Source organism: Myotis davidii, unplaced genomic scaffold (genome assembly GCF_000327345.1).
Source record: "Myotis davidii unplaced genomic scaffold, ASM32734v1 scaffold17, whole genome shotgun sequence".
Taxonomy (NCBI): domain Eukaryota; kingdom Metazoa; phylum Chordata; class Mammalia; order Chiroptera; family Vespertilionidae; genus Myotis; species Myotis davidii.
Window position 1 is genome coordinate 2,979,552 of NW_006288624.1, and position 17,160 is coordinate 2,996,711.

The 17,160-nt window shown below is 40.2% G+C and overlaps 2 protein-coding genes across 2 annotated transcripts in view; one reads left to right on the plus strand and one right to left on the minus strand.

The window, feature by feature from the left end:
* SLC39A9 (solute carrier family 39 member 9) overlaps window positions 1-16,551 on the minus strand; it is a 54,458-nt gene extending 37,907 nt beyond the window's left edge. The window contains exons 1-2 of the mRNA XM_006760759.2: window positions 15,720-16,551; window positions 9,272-9,380 (exon numbers count right to left, since the gene is read on the minus strand). Coding sequence (XP_006760822.1) covers window positions 9,272-9,380; window positions 15,720-15,815 — 205 coding nt within the window. The 5' untranslated portion in view covers window positions 15,816-16,551. The remainder of the gene's footprint in view (window positions 1-9,271; window positions 9,381-15,719) is intronic.
* A 356-nt stretch (window positions 16,552-16,907) lies between these two features.
* The window catches only part of ERH (enhancer of rudimentary homolog (Drosophila)), a 13,736-nt gene continuing 13,483 nt past the window's right edge, over window positions 16,908-17,160 (plus strand). The window contains exon 1 of the mRNA XM_006760760.2: window positions 16,908-17,017. Within this exon, the coding sequence (XP_006760823.1) occupies window positions 17,015-17,017 (3 nt within the window). The 5' untranslated portion in view covers window positions 16,908-17,014. The remainder of the gene's footprint in view (window positions 17,018-17,160) is intronic.

The following is a 17,160-nucleotide window of genomic DNA, read 5'->3' on the forward strand; positions in this document are numbered from 1 at the left end:
GATAGAGAGTTAGAAACATCGATGAGAGAGAAACATCGATCAGCTGCCTCCTGCACACTTCCTACTGGGGATGTGCCCACAACCAAGGTACATGCCCTTGACCAGAATCGAACCCGGGACCCTTCAGTCCGCAGGCCGACGCTCTATCCACTGAGCCAAACTGGTTAGGGCCCCTTTCCCTTTTTTCTCTCCCCTCTTCTCTTTTCTTTCCCAGCCCTGACTTGAAGGCAGCCCCAGTTGCAGAACTGCATGGCAATAATGTAGTATTTAAAACTCCAGTAATAAACAAAACAAAACAAAACACCATCTTTCTGGCACAGTAACTGGAAAAAATGGCCCCAGTGATCTGAAAAGTATGAGGGAAATTCAGTTATTCTGTTTGTTCTCTTTTCTCCTGTCACTTTGCCTGAGGGCAGCCCAAGTTACATGAACTATGCAGGACAGTACAGGCAGCTAAAATTCCTACAAAAACTTCTTTCTGGCCAGAGAACTGAGTGGTGATCCCCTGGGAACCAGAGAATATGAGAGAAATATTGGAAAGAGCTGGGGGGGGGGGCAGTGTTCCCCTAATCCCGTGTATAAATGATACAAGTTCAAGACATACCCCACCCCTGAACTGAGTAGGGACATGACAGACCCAAAGCAGTATTGCAAAGGCTTTAAAAACTAAACTAAGTCCGGTGGCTTGGCTCAGTGGTTGAGTGTTGACTTATAAACTAGGAGGTCACGGTTCCATTCTGGGTCGGGGCATACACCTGGGTTGCATCTCTCACCATTGATGTTTCTATCTCTCTCTCCCTCTCCCTTCCTCTCTGAAATCAATAAAAATATATTTAAAAAAAACTGAATTAAAATTAGAACCATCACCCAAAAAAGGCAACAGAGAACTGGCAGTCTGACCAAACCAGGTTAATTGCCTGCTAAAACGAAAAAAAAAAACAAAAAACTAACAATAACAAAAACAAACAAACAAACAAACAAACAAAACATTCTTCAGAGGATTCTGAGAGGACCCAGAGTCTCAAATTATAATATTAAAAAATGTCCAGGATACAATAGAAAATTACTTGACATATAAAGAAAAAGGAAAATATGGCCAATTACCAATGAAAAAGATAACCAACCCAACACCAATATAGCTCAGATACTAGAATACTTGAAAGACGTTAAAGCAGCTATAACTATGCTCTCTGCGGTAAACACCCTTCAAATGAAAGGATGTCCTCAGTAGAGAATTAGAAACTATAAAAAGGAATGAAGTAGCAATTTTAGAACTGAAAAATATAATCTGAAACAGTAAGTTCACTGGATAGGTTCAATAGCAGAATGGAGATGACAGAGGAAAGAATCAGTGAACTTAACCACAAAGGCAGAGTTGAACAGTACCAATAGAGAGCACATGGCTCACAAAGTCTAAAATGTTCACTATCTGACTCTTTACAGAAAAGGTTTGCCAACATCTAGTTTAAACACACAAATTAGGCCCTGGTCAGGCAGTTGGTTAGAGCATCGTCCTGCAGGTTCAATCCTGTCAGGGCACATACAAGAATCAACCAATGAATGCATAACTAAGTGGAACAGCCAATCGACCTTTCTCTCTCTCCCACCCCCTTGTCCTTTCTCTCTCTCTCAAATCAATCAATAAGTACAATTTTTAATAAAAATAAATAAACACACCAGTTAGAAGACAAAGATTGTCAAATTAAATTTAAAAAACATGATCCAACTATATATTTATAAGAAACCCACTTTAAATATAATAAATGACAGATAGATTAACAGTGAAAGGATCAAAGAAGATATACCATGTAAACACTCATCAAAAGAAAGTTAGAGCCTAGCTGGTTTGGTCAGAGGATAGAATGTCAGCCTATGGGACTGAAGGGTCCTGGGTTCGATTCTGGTCAAGGGCATGTGCCTCAGTGGCAGGCTTGATCTCTGGCCCTGGTCAGGGTATGGGAGGCAACCAATCAATGTGTGTCTCTTATATCAATGTTTCTCTCTCTCTCTGTCTCTCTCCCTACCTTACACTCTCTAAAATTCAATGGAAAAATATCCTTGAGTGAGGATTAACCAAAAAAAAAAAAGAAAGAAAGAAAGAAAAGAAAGCTGAAGTGGCTATATTAATATTATATAAAGTAGACTTGAGAACAAGGAATATTACCAGGGTTAAAGAAGGACATTACATAATGATGAAAAGGTCAATTCATCAATAAGACACAGCAATTCTAAATGTGTAGACACCTAACCAAAGAGCTTCAATATGCATAAAGCAAAAACTAATATAATTGAACAGAGAAATGTACAAATCCACAATTGTACTTGGAGACTTCAATACTCATATCGCAGTAATCAATAGAACAAGTAAAAAATCAGCAAGTATATAGAAGACCAATATTATCAAACAGCTTAATCTAATGACATTTATAGAACACTCTACCAAATAACAACAGAATACACACTCTTTTTAAGTGTACAAGGAACATTCAGCAAGATCAACCATATTCAGGACCATTAAAAAAGTATTTAAAAATTTGTAAGCATTCAAATCATACTAGATATGTTCTGTGACCATAATGAAGTTAAACTAAAAATCAGTAATAGAAAAAATCTGGGGAAGAACTGGAAATTTAATAACACACTTCTAAATAACACATAGGTCAAAGGAGAATTTGGAAGGGAAATTAGAAAATATTTTGAACTGAATAAAGATAAAAATATATCAAATTCCTGGGATGCAAATAAAATAGTGCTTAAAAGGAAGTATAGCAATAACTGCTTATACTAGAAAAGAAGAAAGATCTCAAATCAACAAGCTTTTACCTAGAAAAACTTGAAAAAGAAAAGCAAATAGGTGGAAGAGGGTATGGGGGTGGGGTGGAAATAAACAATGATGGAAAAAATATTAAATTTAAATTTTAAAAAGGAAGAGCAAATAAAGCCTAAAGCAAGCAAAAGGAATAAAGAGCAGAAATCAATAAAATGGAAAGCAGAAAAATCAACAGAAAAAAAAATCAATGAAGTCAAATGTAGTTCTTTGAAAAAAAAATAAAATCGATGAACCTCTAGCCAGAATGACCACATTAAAAAGAGAGAAGACAAATTATCAATATCAGGAATGAAAGAGAAGAAATTACTACAAATATTAAAAGGATAATAAAAGATTACTATAAACAACTTTATGCCCTAAATTCTTCACCTTAGAAGAAATGAGTCAATTCCTTGAAAGACACAAACTTCCAAAGCTACTCAAGAAGGAATAGAGAACTTGAATAGTAGTCTCATATCTATTAAAGAGATGGAATTTATAGCTAAAAGCCTTCCAACATAGAAAACTCCAGGCCCAGATGGTTTCATTGGTAAATTCTAGCAAACATTTTAGTAATATATATATATATATATATATTATTGATTTCCTTATTAAAAACATCCATAAGGATAAACAAAAGTGTGATAAATGGAGAGTGTTAACCCCTTCCCCAGCAGAAACGTGTATACTCGTTTTCACAAACTGTTCTTTTTCAGTTGTCGACGAGTATAAAACATCCATGATGAGAGAGAATCATAGATCAGCTGCCTCCTGCAAGTCCCCCACTAGGGATCAAGCCCACAACCTGGGCATGTGCCCCTGACTGGAATTGAACCTGGGACCTTTCAGTTCACAGCCTGACGCTCTATCCACTGAGCCAAACCAGCTAGGGCTAGGACTAAATATTTTTAACTCTATGCAGTCTCTTCCAGAATACAGAAGAGAGAACACTTCCCAATCCTAAGGGCCCAGTGTTATTCTAATAACAAAAACCATACAAAGATATGGTAAGGAAAACCATAAGCCAATATTCCTCATGAACTGAGACACAACAATCCTCAACAAGATGATAAAAACTCTCAGCAAAGTAGGAATAGGAAAAAATTTCCTTAACCTGAAAAGGGAATCTATAAACAACCTATATCTAACATCACAGATAATGATGAAAGACTGGCTGAGAACAAGCGACACTGTCCACTTTCATTCCTAATCAACCTCATAATGGGTGGTACAGTCCATGCAATAAGGAAAGAACAAAAGCATATTGGAAAGGTAAACACAAAATTGTCTTTATGTATAGATGACATGCTTATTTATGAAGCAAATCCCAAAGAATCTATAAAAAACTTCTATAAAGAATAAGTGAGGTTAGCAAATTCTAAATACTAGAATACTGAAAAGAGAAAAATTTTAAAGTATCATTTACAACTGTACTAAAAACTTGAAATATTTAGGTATAATATTAGGTAACAAAATATTTATAGATCTATTAAAAATGATAACACTCACTAAAGAAATCAAAGAAGACCTAAATAAATGGAGATATATATTATGTTCATGGATTGGAAAACACAAAATTCTTAAGATGTCAATTCTCCCCAAAGTAATCTACAGATTCAATTCAATCTCAATCAGAATCCCAGCATGATTTTTTTGGCAGATATTCACAAACTCATTCCAAAAAATTTCTATAGAAAGGCAAAGGAACTAGTTTAACCAAAATAATTTTGAAAAATAAGAACAAAGTTAAAAAACTCCATTGTCTAATTTCAAGATTTGCTATAATGCTACAGTCTTCAAGACAAGGTAGTATTAGCAAAGCACAGACAACATAGATAATGAGGAAAATAGAGAGTCTAGAAATAGACCAAACACAAATATGCTCAATTGATTTTTGACAAAGTTGCAAAGACAATTTAATAGAGGAAGGAGTCTTTTCAACAAAGGCTATTGGACACTTATCCATATGTAAAAAGCTAACCTTCATTTTGTATTCAAAATTAACTCAAAATGGATCATAGACCTAAATGCAAAACCTAAAATTATAAAACTTCTAGGAAAAAAAATAAGTCCAGCAAAGGTTTTTACATATGACACCAAAAGCACAATTCATTTAAGAAAGAACTGATAATTTAGACTTCATCAAAATTTAAAACTACTTTGTGAAAGAAGCTATTAAGGGGATGGAAAGATAAGTCACAGACTAGGAGAAAATACTGGCAGATCACACATCTGATAAAGGTCTTGTATCCAGAATACATAAATAACTCTCCAAACTCAATAATAAAATTCATTTTTTTAAAAATGAGCAAAAGATTTAATATCACCAAAAAAAAAATATAACAATGGCAAAGAAGCACAGGAAAAGATGTTCAACATCATTCTTAATTAGGAAATTGCAAATTAAAACCACATTGAGATACCACTACCCTTCTAATCGAATGACTAGAATAAAAAACTAAAACAAAACAGACAATACCAAGAGCTGGCAAGAAGAGAACCAACTGGAACTCATACATTAATGATGGCAATGCAAAATGGTACATCCACTTTGGAAAAATTTTGGCAATTTCTTATGATGTTAAACACACGTACCCAGCAATTTCACTTATAACTATTTACACAAGAGAAATAAAAACTCATGCTTACACAAAGGCCTGTACAAAAATGTTTATGGTGACTTTATTCATAATCACCCAAACTGGAAATAACTCATATGTCTTTTGACTGATGAAGGAATAAACAGATTAAGGTTCACCCAAACAATGGAATCTACTCAGAAATAAAAATGTACAAACAATCCTATATAATAAAAGCCTAATATGCTACGTGTCCGGTCGTCTGTACAACCAAAGTGTAATATGCTAATGATATGCTAAGGCCACTCAACCGCTTGCTATGATATGCACTGATCACCGGGGGGGCAAACAGACAACTGGTTGGCCAGTCGCTATGATGTGTACTGACCACCATGGGGCAGATGCTCTGACCGGTAGGTTAGCTTGCTGCTGGTGTCCGGCTGATCGAGACTGAGCCAGATGGGCCAGACACTCCCTGGAGAAGCTCCCAGAGTCCCTCCCGGGTTGGCCAAACTCCCACGTCCCTCCCCGGCCCCAATCGTGCACTGGTGAGGTCCCTTGACCTGGCTTGCACCCTCTTGCAATCCGGGACCCCTCAGGGAATGTCAGAGAGCTGGTTTTCGCCCGATCCCACAGGCCAGGCCAAGGGACCACATGGGTGCACAAATTCATGCACCGGGCCTCTAGTTAATACATAGAACAATATGACAATGCTCAAATGCACTATGCCAAGTGAAAGAAGCCAGACTCAAAGGCTACAAGATTCCATATATATGACATTTAGAAAAGGCAAAACTATAGGGACAAAGAAGAAATAAGGTTTGACTACAAAGGGCAGCATGAGAGAATGTTTTTTGTGTGTGATGGAACTGTTTTGTATTTTGATTGCAGTGGCAATAACACAACTCTATGCATTTGCCAAAGGTCATAGAGGTGTACACCAAAAAGAGTGAATATAAATATCCTATCTAATAATAGACAAACATGGTAATTGACCATACCTTCGTTATGCCTTCCATTGGTTAATCAGCATGATATGCAAATTAACTGCCAACAAAGATGGTGGCTAATTTGCATACTGCAGGCAGGGTAGGACAGCACCATCCTGCCTGCCCTGCCGCCATCCGGGCCTGCTATTGTGACCCGGGGTGGCTGGGCGGGGCAGCAGTGATCGGCCGGCCCGCCTGGGCGTCCCATGTGTGACTCGCCCAGGGCAGTGCCCCAACCCCCGGATCGGCCCTGCCATGTGCGACCCAGGGCGGCGCCCCAATCCCCGGATCGGCCCTGCTGTGTGCGTGACCCAGGGAGGTGGGGCAGGCACTGAGGGATCAGGCCTGCCACCTGGGGAGCGGGCCTAAGCCAGCAGGTGGTTATCTCCCAAGGGATCCCAGAGGGGTCCCATACTGTGAGAGGGCACAAGTGGGGCTGAGGGACACCCCCCCCGCCCCGCCCTCCTCCCCCACCAGTGCACAATTTTTTGTGCACTGGGCCTCTAGTATGTAAATAAAAATAATAAAATAAATTTTAAATGATGGCTTAGAGCTGGAGACTAATCCATGATGAAAGGTTAAAGAGACAGGAATGCTTATTTTTAGAAAAGTAGGTTTATAAAGTATCTATTTTCAGATGAATCCACAAAAATATTCGGAGTCAAAATCAGAAAAACTGAAAATAAAGGGATATAACCCAACACATAATAAACATTAAAACTATATCTGAAATATGGTATGTGAATTATATCTCAATAAAACTATTATTAAAAAACAACAACTTATACCTTCGCCGAAACTGGTTTGGCTCAGTGGATAGAGCGTCGGCTTGCGGACTGAAAGGTCCCAGGTTCGATTCTGGTCAAGGGTATGTACCTGGGTTGCGGACACATCCCCACTAGGAGATGTGCAGGAGGCAGCTGATTGATGTTTCTCTCTCATCGATGTTTCTACCTTTCTATATCTCTCACTTCCTCTCTGTAAAAAAAAAATCAATAAAATATATATATATAAAAAAAAAACAACTTATACCCTAAGCACGTCTTTCCTTTACCCCAGTGTTTCCCAAACTTGTCTAATAAGAATTATTTGGCAATTTGTTAAAAATAGATATACCCAGGCCTTTTCTTTGGGGAGGCCAAGAAACTATATTTTTAAAATACACACCACCACCCCCAAGGAAATTTTACTATCAGACAAGTTTAGAAAACAACCCATAATTCTTTCTTAGCTACAAAGCCAAGAAAAAAATTTTAATTGTCTATTTAGTCATGGTCTGAATATTTCCTAGTATACCAGGATATTGATCACTACAGTGGAATAATTATACTTAGAAAAATTCAAGCTGATCCACTGGGATATGAAAGAAAACTTTGACACATATTTACTTTAAATCTTAGTTTAAACTTTTCTATAATTTTAGGTATGGGTTTTATAATGAACACAATATATTAATAGAATAGTACACATATATCTTTTTCCCCAATAGGATATGTGATCAAAAAAGAGTAGGACCACTGCTCGAAGGTTCCTTATTATTTTTCTCCCCCCAAAGCTGACAAATCCTCAGCCTGTCTTATTTTACAATAAGAGCCCTATAACCCTCACTCTTTACCATTTTGCCCATATGCACGCCCCAGGTATAAGAGATGTGAATAACTATTTGTTATAATATATCTAGTAAAAAATTTGGAAGGTGTATACCTCTTTATACTATTCTTAAAAGTCCAGTCGACTCTTGGCATTAAAAGATTCAGCTCACCAATTTAACAGCAGTGGTTCCTAATCCTTACAGGTATCTGTGATGTTTCATGACAAGTAGCATCTGACTTTGCTGAATCACAAATTTGAATCAAGCGATGTTTTCAAGCTGGTGTGAAGGACCAAATTATTTAGCAGGTGAGTGAACCAAGAGGACTGTCCAGCATTTGTTCTCACACAGGTATACTGTTCTCTGATTGTTATTAGTGTCAGGAGAGTATTCTTTAGATATTTAGTTGTTTTTTATTCTTTACTGCAGGGGTCCTCACCAATTATCTATAACAAGCATGTCAAACTCGCAGCCCACGGGCTACAGGGAGCCCACAATGAATATTTTTGTGGCCTAGCCAATATAACGGTATGTAAGAAACATTTTAATAAACATTTCGTAACTTAATTTTTACAATATCCTGTTCTACATAATTATTAATAATGAACTACAATGTTCACTAATGACTGATTACTATAATCATGTTGCATTCATTTCCCTTATGCGCCTTACGCACAGGCGCACCATTCCTCTCTACTAATATTAGCAGCGAATATTTTAGCAGCCCATGGCCACGTCATTAGTCTTGTACTGACTTGTTTGATGTGCACAACAGGAAATATTTCGCTTCCAGAGAACAAGAAAAATAGGTTTATTGTGTTATGCTTATTTGTGTAGTTATTCAGCAGTAGGGGGTGTGCAGGAGGCAGCTGATCGATGTTTCTAACTCTCTATCTCTCTTGACATGCTTGATCTACAAAGTTTACTATAAAGAGTCCTTAAATCCAAATGTGTACTAGTATATCTACATAGTTTTTCAATTAAAGAATACCAAAACTACCCATCATGTAGGATTTGGGAAGTTTTTAAGTGGGCATTAAAAAAGGTCAGTCAGACTTTGAAAGACTGAAATTCATGCATTATTGCAAATAAATCTTAAGTGGTACTCATGAATTGGGGCATTCAAATCACATACTGCTAAGAATGTGTTCAATGTAAAAATGTCAAAACATGTATTTTAAGTACTCTTTTTAGGGTAGACTTCTATGGCAAATGTCAATTGAGTTCAGAAGAAATACCATTAAGCTCCTTTCAACCCTCCATGTCAATAACATATTTCAAAGAAGGCCTTTCTCTCTCTCACCCTCAAGAATATCTTCATAAAGTGCATGTACTCCTTCAGGCACGATGACTGCCAGTGCAGTTCCACAGAGAAGGCCGGCACCCAAAACAGTCACCAGCTTTAGTCGTTCCTGGAAATTAAAAAAAACAAAAAAGAAAACTGTTGAAAAGATTGATGAATGAATGGAAAAAAATTTCTGAAGTATCTAATCAAGATTGTGAGCTCTGCTCATTTGTGAGACCAAAATCTACAATGGCTAGTGAAAATAAATAGGGTCAGCTTCATGAATAATTAATGCCAGTTAAAACATAGAGATACCATTTTAAAATTTACCACATTTGCAATGATGTAGGAAAATTTTTCTACTATCCATGATAGGGAGAAATGATCATACTTGTCTAACACTGGCGGTAATGTGAATTGCCACAACCTATCTGAACCAGAATTTGGCAATTTAGATTTAAAGTCTCAAAAATGTGAATTCTTTGATCCAGCAATTTCACTTCTAGAAATTCACCTTAAGGAGTTATGCCCGGGTAATGTGGCTCAATGACTGAGCGTGGACTTATGAACCAGGAGGTCAGTTTGATTCCGGTCAGGGCACATGCCCCCAGCTCAATCCCCAGTGGGGGACGTGCAGGAGGCAGCTTATCAGTGATTCTCTCTTATCATTGATGTTTCTCTCTCTCTCTCCCTCTCCTTTCCTCTTTGAGATAAATAAAAAAATACATTTTTAAAAAAACATCATTGCCATGGGTTGTCATTTCAGTTTTTATTTTTTCTTAATTTCTTAACTACCTACATCATTTTAGTTGCAATCAGACTTATTTTAAGCACTACATATGTGGCTCCATGTTATTTATATAGATTATTTGTTCACATAATTTCACAGCTTGAGATTCAATCTCAAAACTGTATGTTAGAATTAAAATGCTGACAGAGTCTCTCTTTTGCTTATGGTAAATCACCAAAAAGGTGTATCTGAAGGAAGAACTACATATTCCAAGTGCAGTTCAAAATGAAAAGTGAGTTCCCAAAGTGATAGTTTCTGTCAGAGAAATGAAATATTTGCTCAAGAGAGGCATGAACACCGCAATGCATTGGTTTTATGCATCTTATTTTCCAATTTCACAGTTGTAACCTGACTGAGCCAAAGGACTGACCAGATGTATTATTTAAAACAACAGCTTGTACTCATTGCAATTAACTATCAGCTCAATGCTTTGAAGTCAGTTTAATTTTCTTGGCAGACACCAAGACAGTTAAGTAGTTTTTCTTTCCATGTTCACCGAAACAGTCAACAAATTGTTTGGTCACACTAAATATAAGTCAATAATTTTTAAAGCTCTTAATATTGATAATAGTTTATTTCAACCCCCCTTGTACCATGCTCATTTCAGGACTGAACTCATCAACTGTAGTTTCCTAAAAAATTAAAGATGCATCCTTTGTTATAAAACTAATCCCTTCAAAGCTCTATGCACTGAAGAGATGAAACATTTAGGGTAGAGACTAAACTCTTGTTCAAGCAACAAAAGCTTTCTCCAGCTCTAACCAGTTTGGCTCAGTGGATAGAGCATCGGCCTGCGGACTCAAGGGTCACAGGTTCGATTCCGGTCAAGGGCATGTACCTTGGTTGCGGGCACATCCCCAGTAGGGAGTGTGCAGGAAGCAGCTGATCAATGTTTTTAACTCTCTATCCCTTTCCCTTTCTCTCTGTAAAAAATCAATAACATATTTTTTTTTAAAAAAGCTTTCTCCATATTCTTACAAACAAACCTAACAAACCTGCTTTAAGGAGATACTTCCTAATGTCAACTTAACGACTACACTATCAGCTAATGAAGGAAATGAAGGAAGCTCAAATACGAACTGTTCTTCAAGTCCTTACATCTGAGATAAGATGCCAAAAAGTTCCCTGCCTCTGAGTAGTAGCTGTGTGACCCTGAGCAAGTTCAGTGTCCTCTATAAGAAGGAGCTGAGCCCTGGCCAATTGCTCAATGGTTAGAGCATTGGCTTGATGGCCAAAGGGTCTCACGTTCAACTTCGAGGCAAGGGCACATACCTCAGTTGCAGGTTCAATCCCTGGCCCTGGTTGGGCATGTGTGGGAGGCAACCAATTGATGTGTCTCCCTCAGTTAGATGTCTCTCTCTCCCTCTTCCCTCCCTTCCACTCTCTCTAAAAATCAATGGGAAAAAAAATATCTTTGGGAGAGGATTAAAAAAAAAAAAAGGAGCAGAGATGATGACTACTATTATTATTATCATGTAGGAATAGTAGCACACAGCACAAAGTGACTGCCATTATTGCTTATCTTTAACAGCCTCAGTAGCATGCAGAGGAAAGCTTCTAAGCCACAAGAACAACAAAGTAAAACCCAGATACTTGGCTAAAAGTTCAAGTACACAATGCTGTATTTGCCATTTTGCCAGCATCAAATAGGCTTTCCATGTCCTAATGCATTTGACACAGAGGTAATAATAACAAACAATACTTTATTAATGCCACTTCCTCCAATCTTGGAAAACAAGACTAATTCCTTTTCTTTTTGTATAAGAGTCCTTTCTAAATATAAAAGAACTAAACAAAAGTGGAAATCCTATAAGACTGTTCAGTGTGACTACAAAAACAAAAACAAACAAAAGCCCATTGGGAAAGAACCTGGGAAAACATTGGCAATAAATATTGTTATTACTATATAAGATGTTCAACTGAACTGAGAAAATTAAAATAACAAAAATGTATTTTTATCTATCAAATTAGTAATCAAAGCTTTAAAATTAACGATAGTACTCAGTTTATGAGACTATAGTATCATTTGCATTTGGAGACGGGGGTGAGGGCAGAATGCATTTTTAAAAAACTGATTGCCCAGCCCTAGCCGGTTTGGCTCAATGCATAGAGCATCGGCCTGTGGACTAAAGGGTCCCGGGTTCAGTTCCAGTCAAGGGCACATGCCTGGGTTGCGGGCTCGATCCCCAGTAAGGGGCATGCAGGAGGCAGCCAATCCATGATTCTCTCCCATCATTGATGTTCTTCTCTCTCTCCCTCTCCCTTCCTCTCTGAAATCAATAACTGATTGCCCAGCCAGCATGGCTCAGTGGTTGAGCGCGACCTATGAACCAGGAGGCCATGGCATCGCTGGTTAGGGCACATGCCCGAGTTGCGGGTTGGATCCTGCATGCCCCGGGTGTGGGGTGTGCAGGAGGCAGCTGATCAATGATTCTCATCATTAAATGTTTCTCTCTCTCTCTCTCCCTTCGTCTCTGAAATCAATCCTATATAATAAAACCCTAATATGCAAATAGACCAAATAGTGAATGGGTCGCTATGACACACACTGACCACCACAGGGCAGATGCTCAATGCAGGAGCTGCCCCCTGGTGGTCAGTGCCCTCCCACAGGGGGAGTGCCACTCAGCCAGAAGCCAGGCTCATGGCTCCCTCTCCTGCCTCTGAGGCAGCACTAAGGACCCCTCGGGGGATGTCCGACTGCCGGCTTAGGCCTGCTCCCCTTGCAGGCCAGGCTGAGGAACTCCCCCTCCAACCCCCAGTGAACAAATGTCATGCACCAGACCTCTAGTAAAAATATACTTAAAAAGTTTTCAAAATCAGTACTGAGAATAATGTCAACATTTAAAAAAATCTTTATGTTTAAATACAGTGTTAAGGCCTATTATTTCACTACAGGCCCAGTGGATGAAAATTCATGCATTGGAGGGGGTGTCCCTCAGCCCGGCCTGCCCCCTCTCACAGTCCAGGAGCCCTCAGGGGCAGGAGGTGACCTGGTGATCAGGGGAAGGCAACGCCCCATCACACCTCTGCTGCTGCCACTACAGGCAGCGCAAGCCTCGGCCAGCCCTGGTTACCTGAGCCTAGGGTGGCCCTGGGCAGCTGGGCAACCACCACCCGAGGCTTGCCTGTGCCTCGGGCCGGCCCTGGGCAGCTGGGGGACTTAAGGGACTTGGGGACTCCAGAGGCAGGCGCGCCGGCGGGGCCGTGTGGACTGGGTGCAGTTATCTTGTGGCTGTGGGCCCTGCCATTTTTGAGGGTGGGACAGTCAATTAGCATATTCCCTCCTTATTGGCTATGGGTGCTGCCATTTTTGAGGGCGGGCATCAATTAGCATATTCCCTCTTTATTTTTTTTGTTTTATATTCCCTCTTTATTAGATAGGATTATATTCTCAAAACAATCCTATTAGGTCATTTAACAGAGCAGAGTTGGATGTTAAATAACTTGTTCAAGTAGTGACACTGATTCTGAACTATACTACCTGTCTCAGATAGTTCCTTTTGAAATTAGTGGCCATTATTTTTTTTAAAATATATTTTATTGATTTTTTACAGAGAGGAAGGAAGAGAGATAGAGAGTTAGAAACATCGATCAACTGCCTCCTGCACATCTCCCACTAGGGATGTGTCCGCAACCAAGGTACATGCCCTTGACCAGAATCGAACCTGGGACCTTTCAGTCCGCAGGCCGACGCTCTATCCACTGAGCCAAACCGGTTTCGGCTAGTGGCCATTATTAATCATCTTAAGTTCTTTATTGAAGTTATCTGCATACCTATGGATTTATACTGTTTTAACATATAAAAAATGTATCATCATAATCCAAACTAGTCTGCAATGAGAAAAGTACAAAACTGAGAGAAAGCCTTCAAAAATTTTATAGCAATACGATCATTATAATTACTAAAGGAGTCATTGTATGTCTCTTCAATTTAATAGCACTGCATTTGGGCCTGTATTTTACACGTTTCCCCCCTCCCTTTATACTCTAAGTATTTCATTTTTACAAATATATTGGGTCTTCAATGAAATGGAAATTAAAAACAAAAGCTGGTCATTTACCAGATAGTTTGAGGAATATTGCCCTAGAGGTCTGGTGCAAACATAGCTTGTTCTCCCTTACCAGCTCTGTGACAAAAAGAAGACATGCTCAGGTAAATAACAATCCTCAGATAACTGATCTAAAATCCCACTTTAGCCATTGTTAATATCTGAACTTCATCATCAATCAGAGCACCTGCTAAGCTGGGTTTATACTAGGCAATGTTAAGTTGTAGGCTCTCAACACACACATGTAGTATTTCCATTTAGAGGCAAAGAAAACTGCTCATTAACAATTGAATCTAAAAAACACAATACAATATACAGATGAAGTATTATAGAATTGTATACCTGAAACCTATATAATTTTATTAACCGATGTCACCCAATACAATAAAAAAGAAAAAAAAGAAAAAAAGAAACAGCTCTGATTCTAGCATACTTCATTAATTTATCCAAGTTACATAATCTGAGTCCTCATCTATATCTCACTGAGTTTTTAAAAACAAAGTTAGGTAATGTATGCATTAAAAAAAAAATCAGCTCAATGTTGGTATGAGATACCAAAGGGAAACTGAAAAGAAGCAGCAGCAACTCAAGCCTCCCTTCCACCTGGCTGTGGCTTTAACTATGTCGCAAACTCACAAGGCCTGGTCTCACCTTCTTTCCCATTCACAGGCTATCTTCAAGGCCTACCTCACACCTCAGCGGTAACTTTTCCTTTCTACTTCAGGCCCTTCTCCTTTTCCCTCTCCTGGGAAAGCACTTCTAGGACCCGCAGTAAAACGGCCTCTTTTACTCAACTCCAGGTCATACTTATGAAATCCTGTTGCCCCCAATGTAGCAGTTTTTCTCCCTAAATCCTTGAGCTCTGTGCACGTTGTGCATTCTTTATGGCAACCTGAAGAACCCATCTCCATTTTCATTGAACAACGCTTTCATCAGTCTTCCTTTCCCCAGTTAGTTAACGTTTGTTCAGGTAATGACAATTAACCAAAATTTAAAAACATATTAACAAAAATTTCACTTCTAAGCAAACGGATCTGAAAACAACTTCAAATATCCATTCCAATGCTCTTCTTTAAAAGGAAGTGTGAGTTAAAAACCTAATTAAAGTTTTTTAAAGAATATTTTCTTTCTCCATTCTAACACGGGTATCCAAAACACTACCTCTCTTTAAAAAAAAAAACAAAAAAAACACAAAACTATGCTTGATATTCTCCAAAAAAGAAGTTATATTGATATTAATTCCTATGAACAAACAACATTCGCCATTTGCATTTCTTCAGAGCAATCCGGAACCTTCATTCCTTAAAACTTCTGAGAAACCAAAAGAATGTTAGTTGGTGCCTCTCTCCAGGAAAATGCACAGAGCTCCGGACTTCTGGCTGAGGTTCCAGGGAGCTGGGAGTGCTCCAGGACCTGCAGTGGATCCACCCACCCGGGTCCAGAACTCGGATGCTGACTATAAGGCTTGTTCCCATTGTTAAACGTTGTGCACCTTTTAAAACGATGGTCTTCCTTAATAAGACCTTTAGCCCTGGGATTAACCGAGGAAGCGGCTTTCCTTCACCACTCCCACTACTTCCCAGCGGCCAGCCGGCCAGCTGTCGAACAACTGCGAACTGCTTACCTCCGAGAAATTAACAGCCAAGGGAATGATTCCAGCCACGTAGCATCCCGCCAGCATAGCCAGAGACAGCAGGCTGATGGAGATGAAATCATCCATTCTGCCCTCCTGTACGCGCCCACCACCGCCGGACTACAGATTTTCAGCGGCTTACACCGGTTCTTACACGCGCGTCGTGATTCCAAGAGAAGGAGAGGGACTTTCCAGTTCTTCCGTCCTCCCTGCCGGCGGAGGTGTTCACGGAGCGCCTTTCTCCTGAGCGTACCTGGAAACAGCCCCTGTGGGCTGACAGTAGCATCAGAGAAAACTTTCAGCAATCTTAGGTCCCCAGCCTCTGAGTTTTCAGACTCCAGTCCCTGGATTCCGGTGCGTTAACAGAGATGGGAAAAGTCAATGGGGGAAAAAATACGCCAAGAAGCGATTCCTTCAATGGTCGGAATGAGAAGGGCACAATGGGCCCACTCTCTCCACAGACAACGTTGCAGGCGGCAGCAGGAAAAGGAGGAAAACGCAAGCGAACTTGTTCGTCCTCCCGGCACCCCTAGCTCTTTGGGGCACCCTGCTGGAACCGGTGATCCCCCCAGCTGGAACCAGCCCACCAGTCCCGGCAAACTCTCCTTCGAGTTTCGAATGAGGAAAGGAGTCCTGTACGTCTCTAACGACGAGACTGGAGTTCAGCAGCGAATCCGATACAAAGCTCCCTCCGCCCTATAGCCGGTGCTTCCCATATCACTCCTCTCCGCTGGGCTTTGACCCGGAGCCACAGATACTACCGCAGCCATGGCCGCCAAGTGGCACCTCTTCATTATATCCACTTCCGGATTGCCTCATCGCCCCCTCCTTTAAATGGGTTCTTCCGGGTAACAACTGACCTATGGCCCGGCATTCTTACACTGCCGCCATTTTTGAGCAACTATTTCCGCCCCCCCTTTTTTATTCTGTGCTCCGCCTTTTAAATAGTGACTTATGTCACTATTTACGTCTGTGATCACGTTATCCGTATGTCTAACAACGAGAGTAAGGCCTACAAGCGTTTTGAGGGGAAAAAAAATATTTTTCACGTTCCAGAAGATTCCCTGTGTAGCTCGTCGCCCTTATCCAAGATGGCTGAAACAGGGCCGGAACCCGCTCTAGTTTCCGGAAGTATGTGAGACTCTATGGTCCCATTGGCTCTTTCGCGCTGCGCCTCTGACGACTTCCGGCGGCTCCTCTCGCGGGGGTTGGCTGTTGGCGGCGTTGTGGTTAAGCTCGTGTGTGGCGGTGTGTCGGCGGCGGCTGCAGTGAGAGAGTTTGGCGCGATGGTAAGAAAAGTCTGAGCGGCTCCCCGAGCCCCCAGCCTCCGGGTGACTCCAGCCCCGTACACCTTTGACCCAGCCCGTCTAGCGCGAGCGTGCTGCTCCCCGGCCCTCCGCCTGGTGGGTCGACCCTTTCCCTTTCCCTTCCC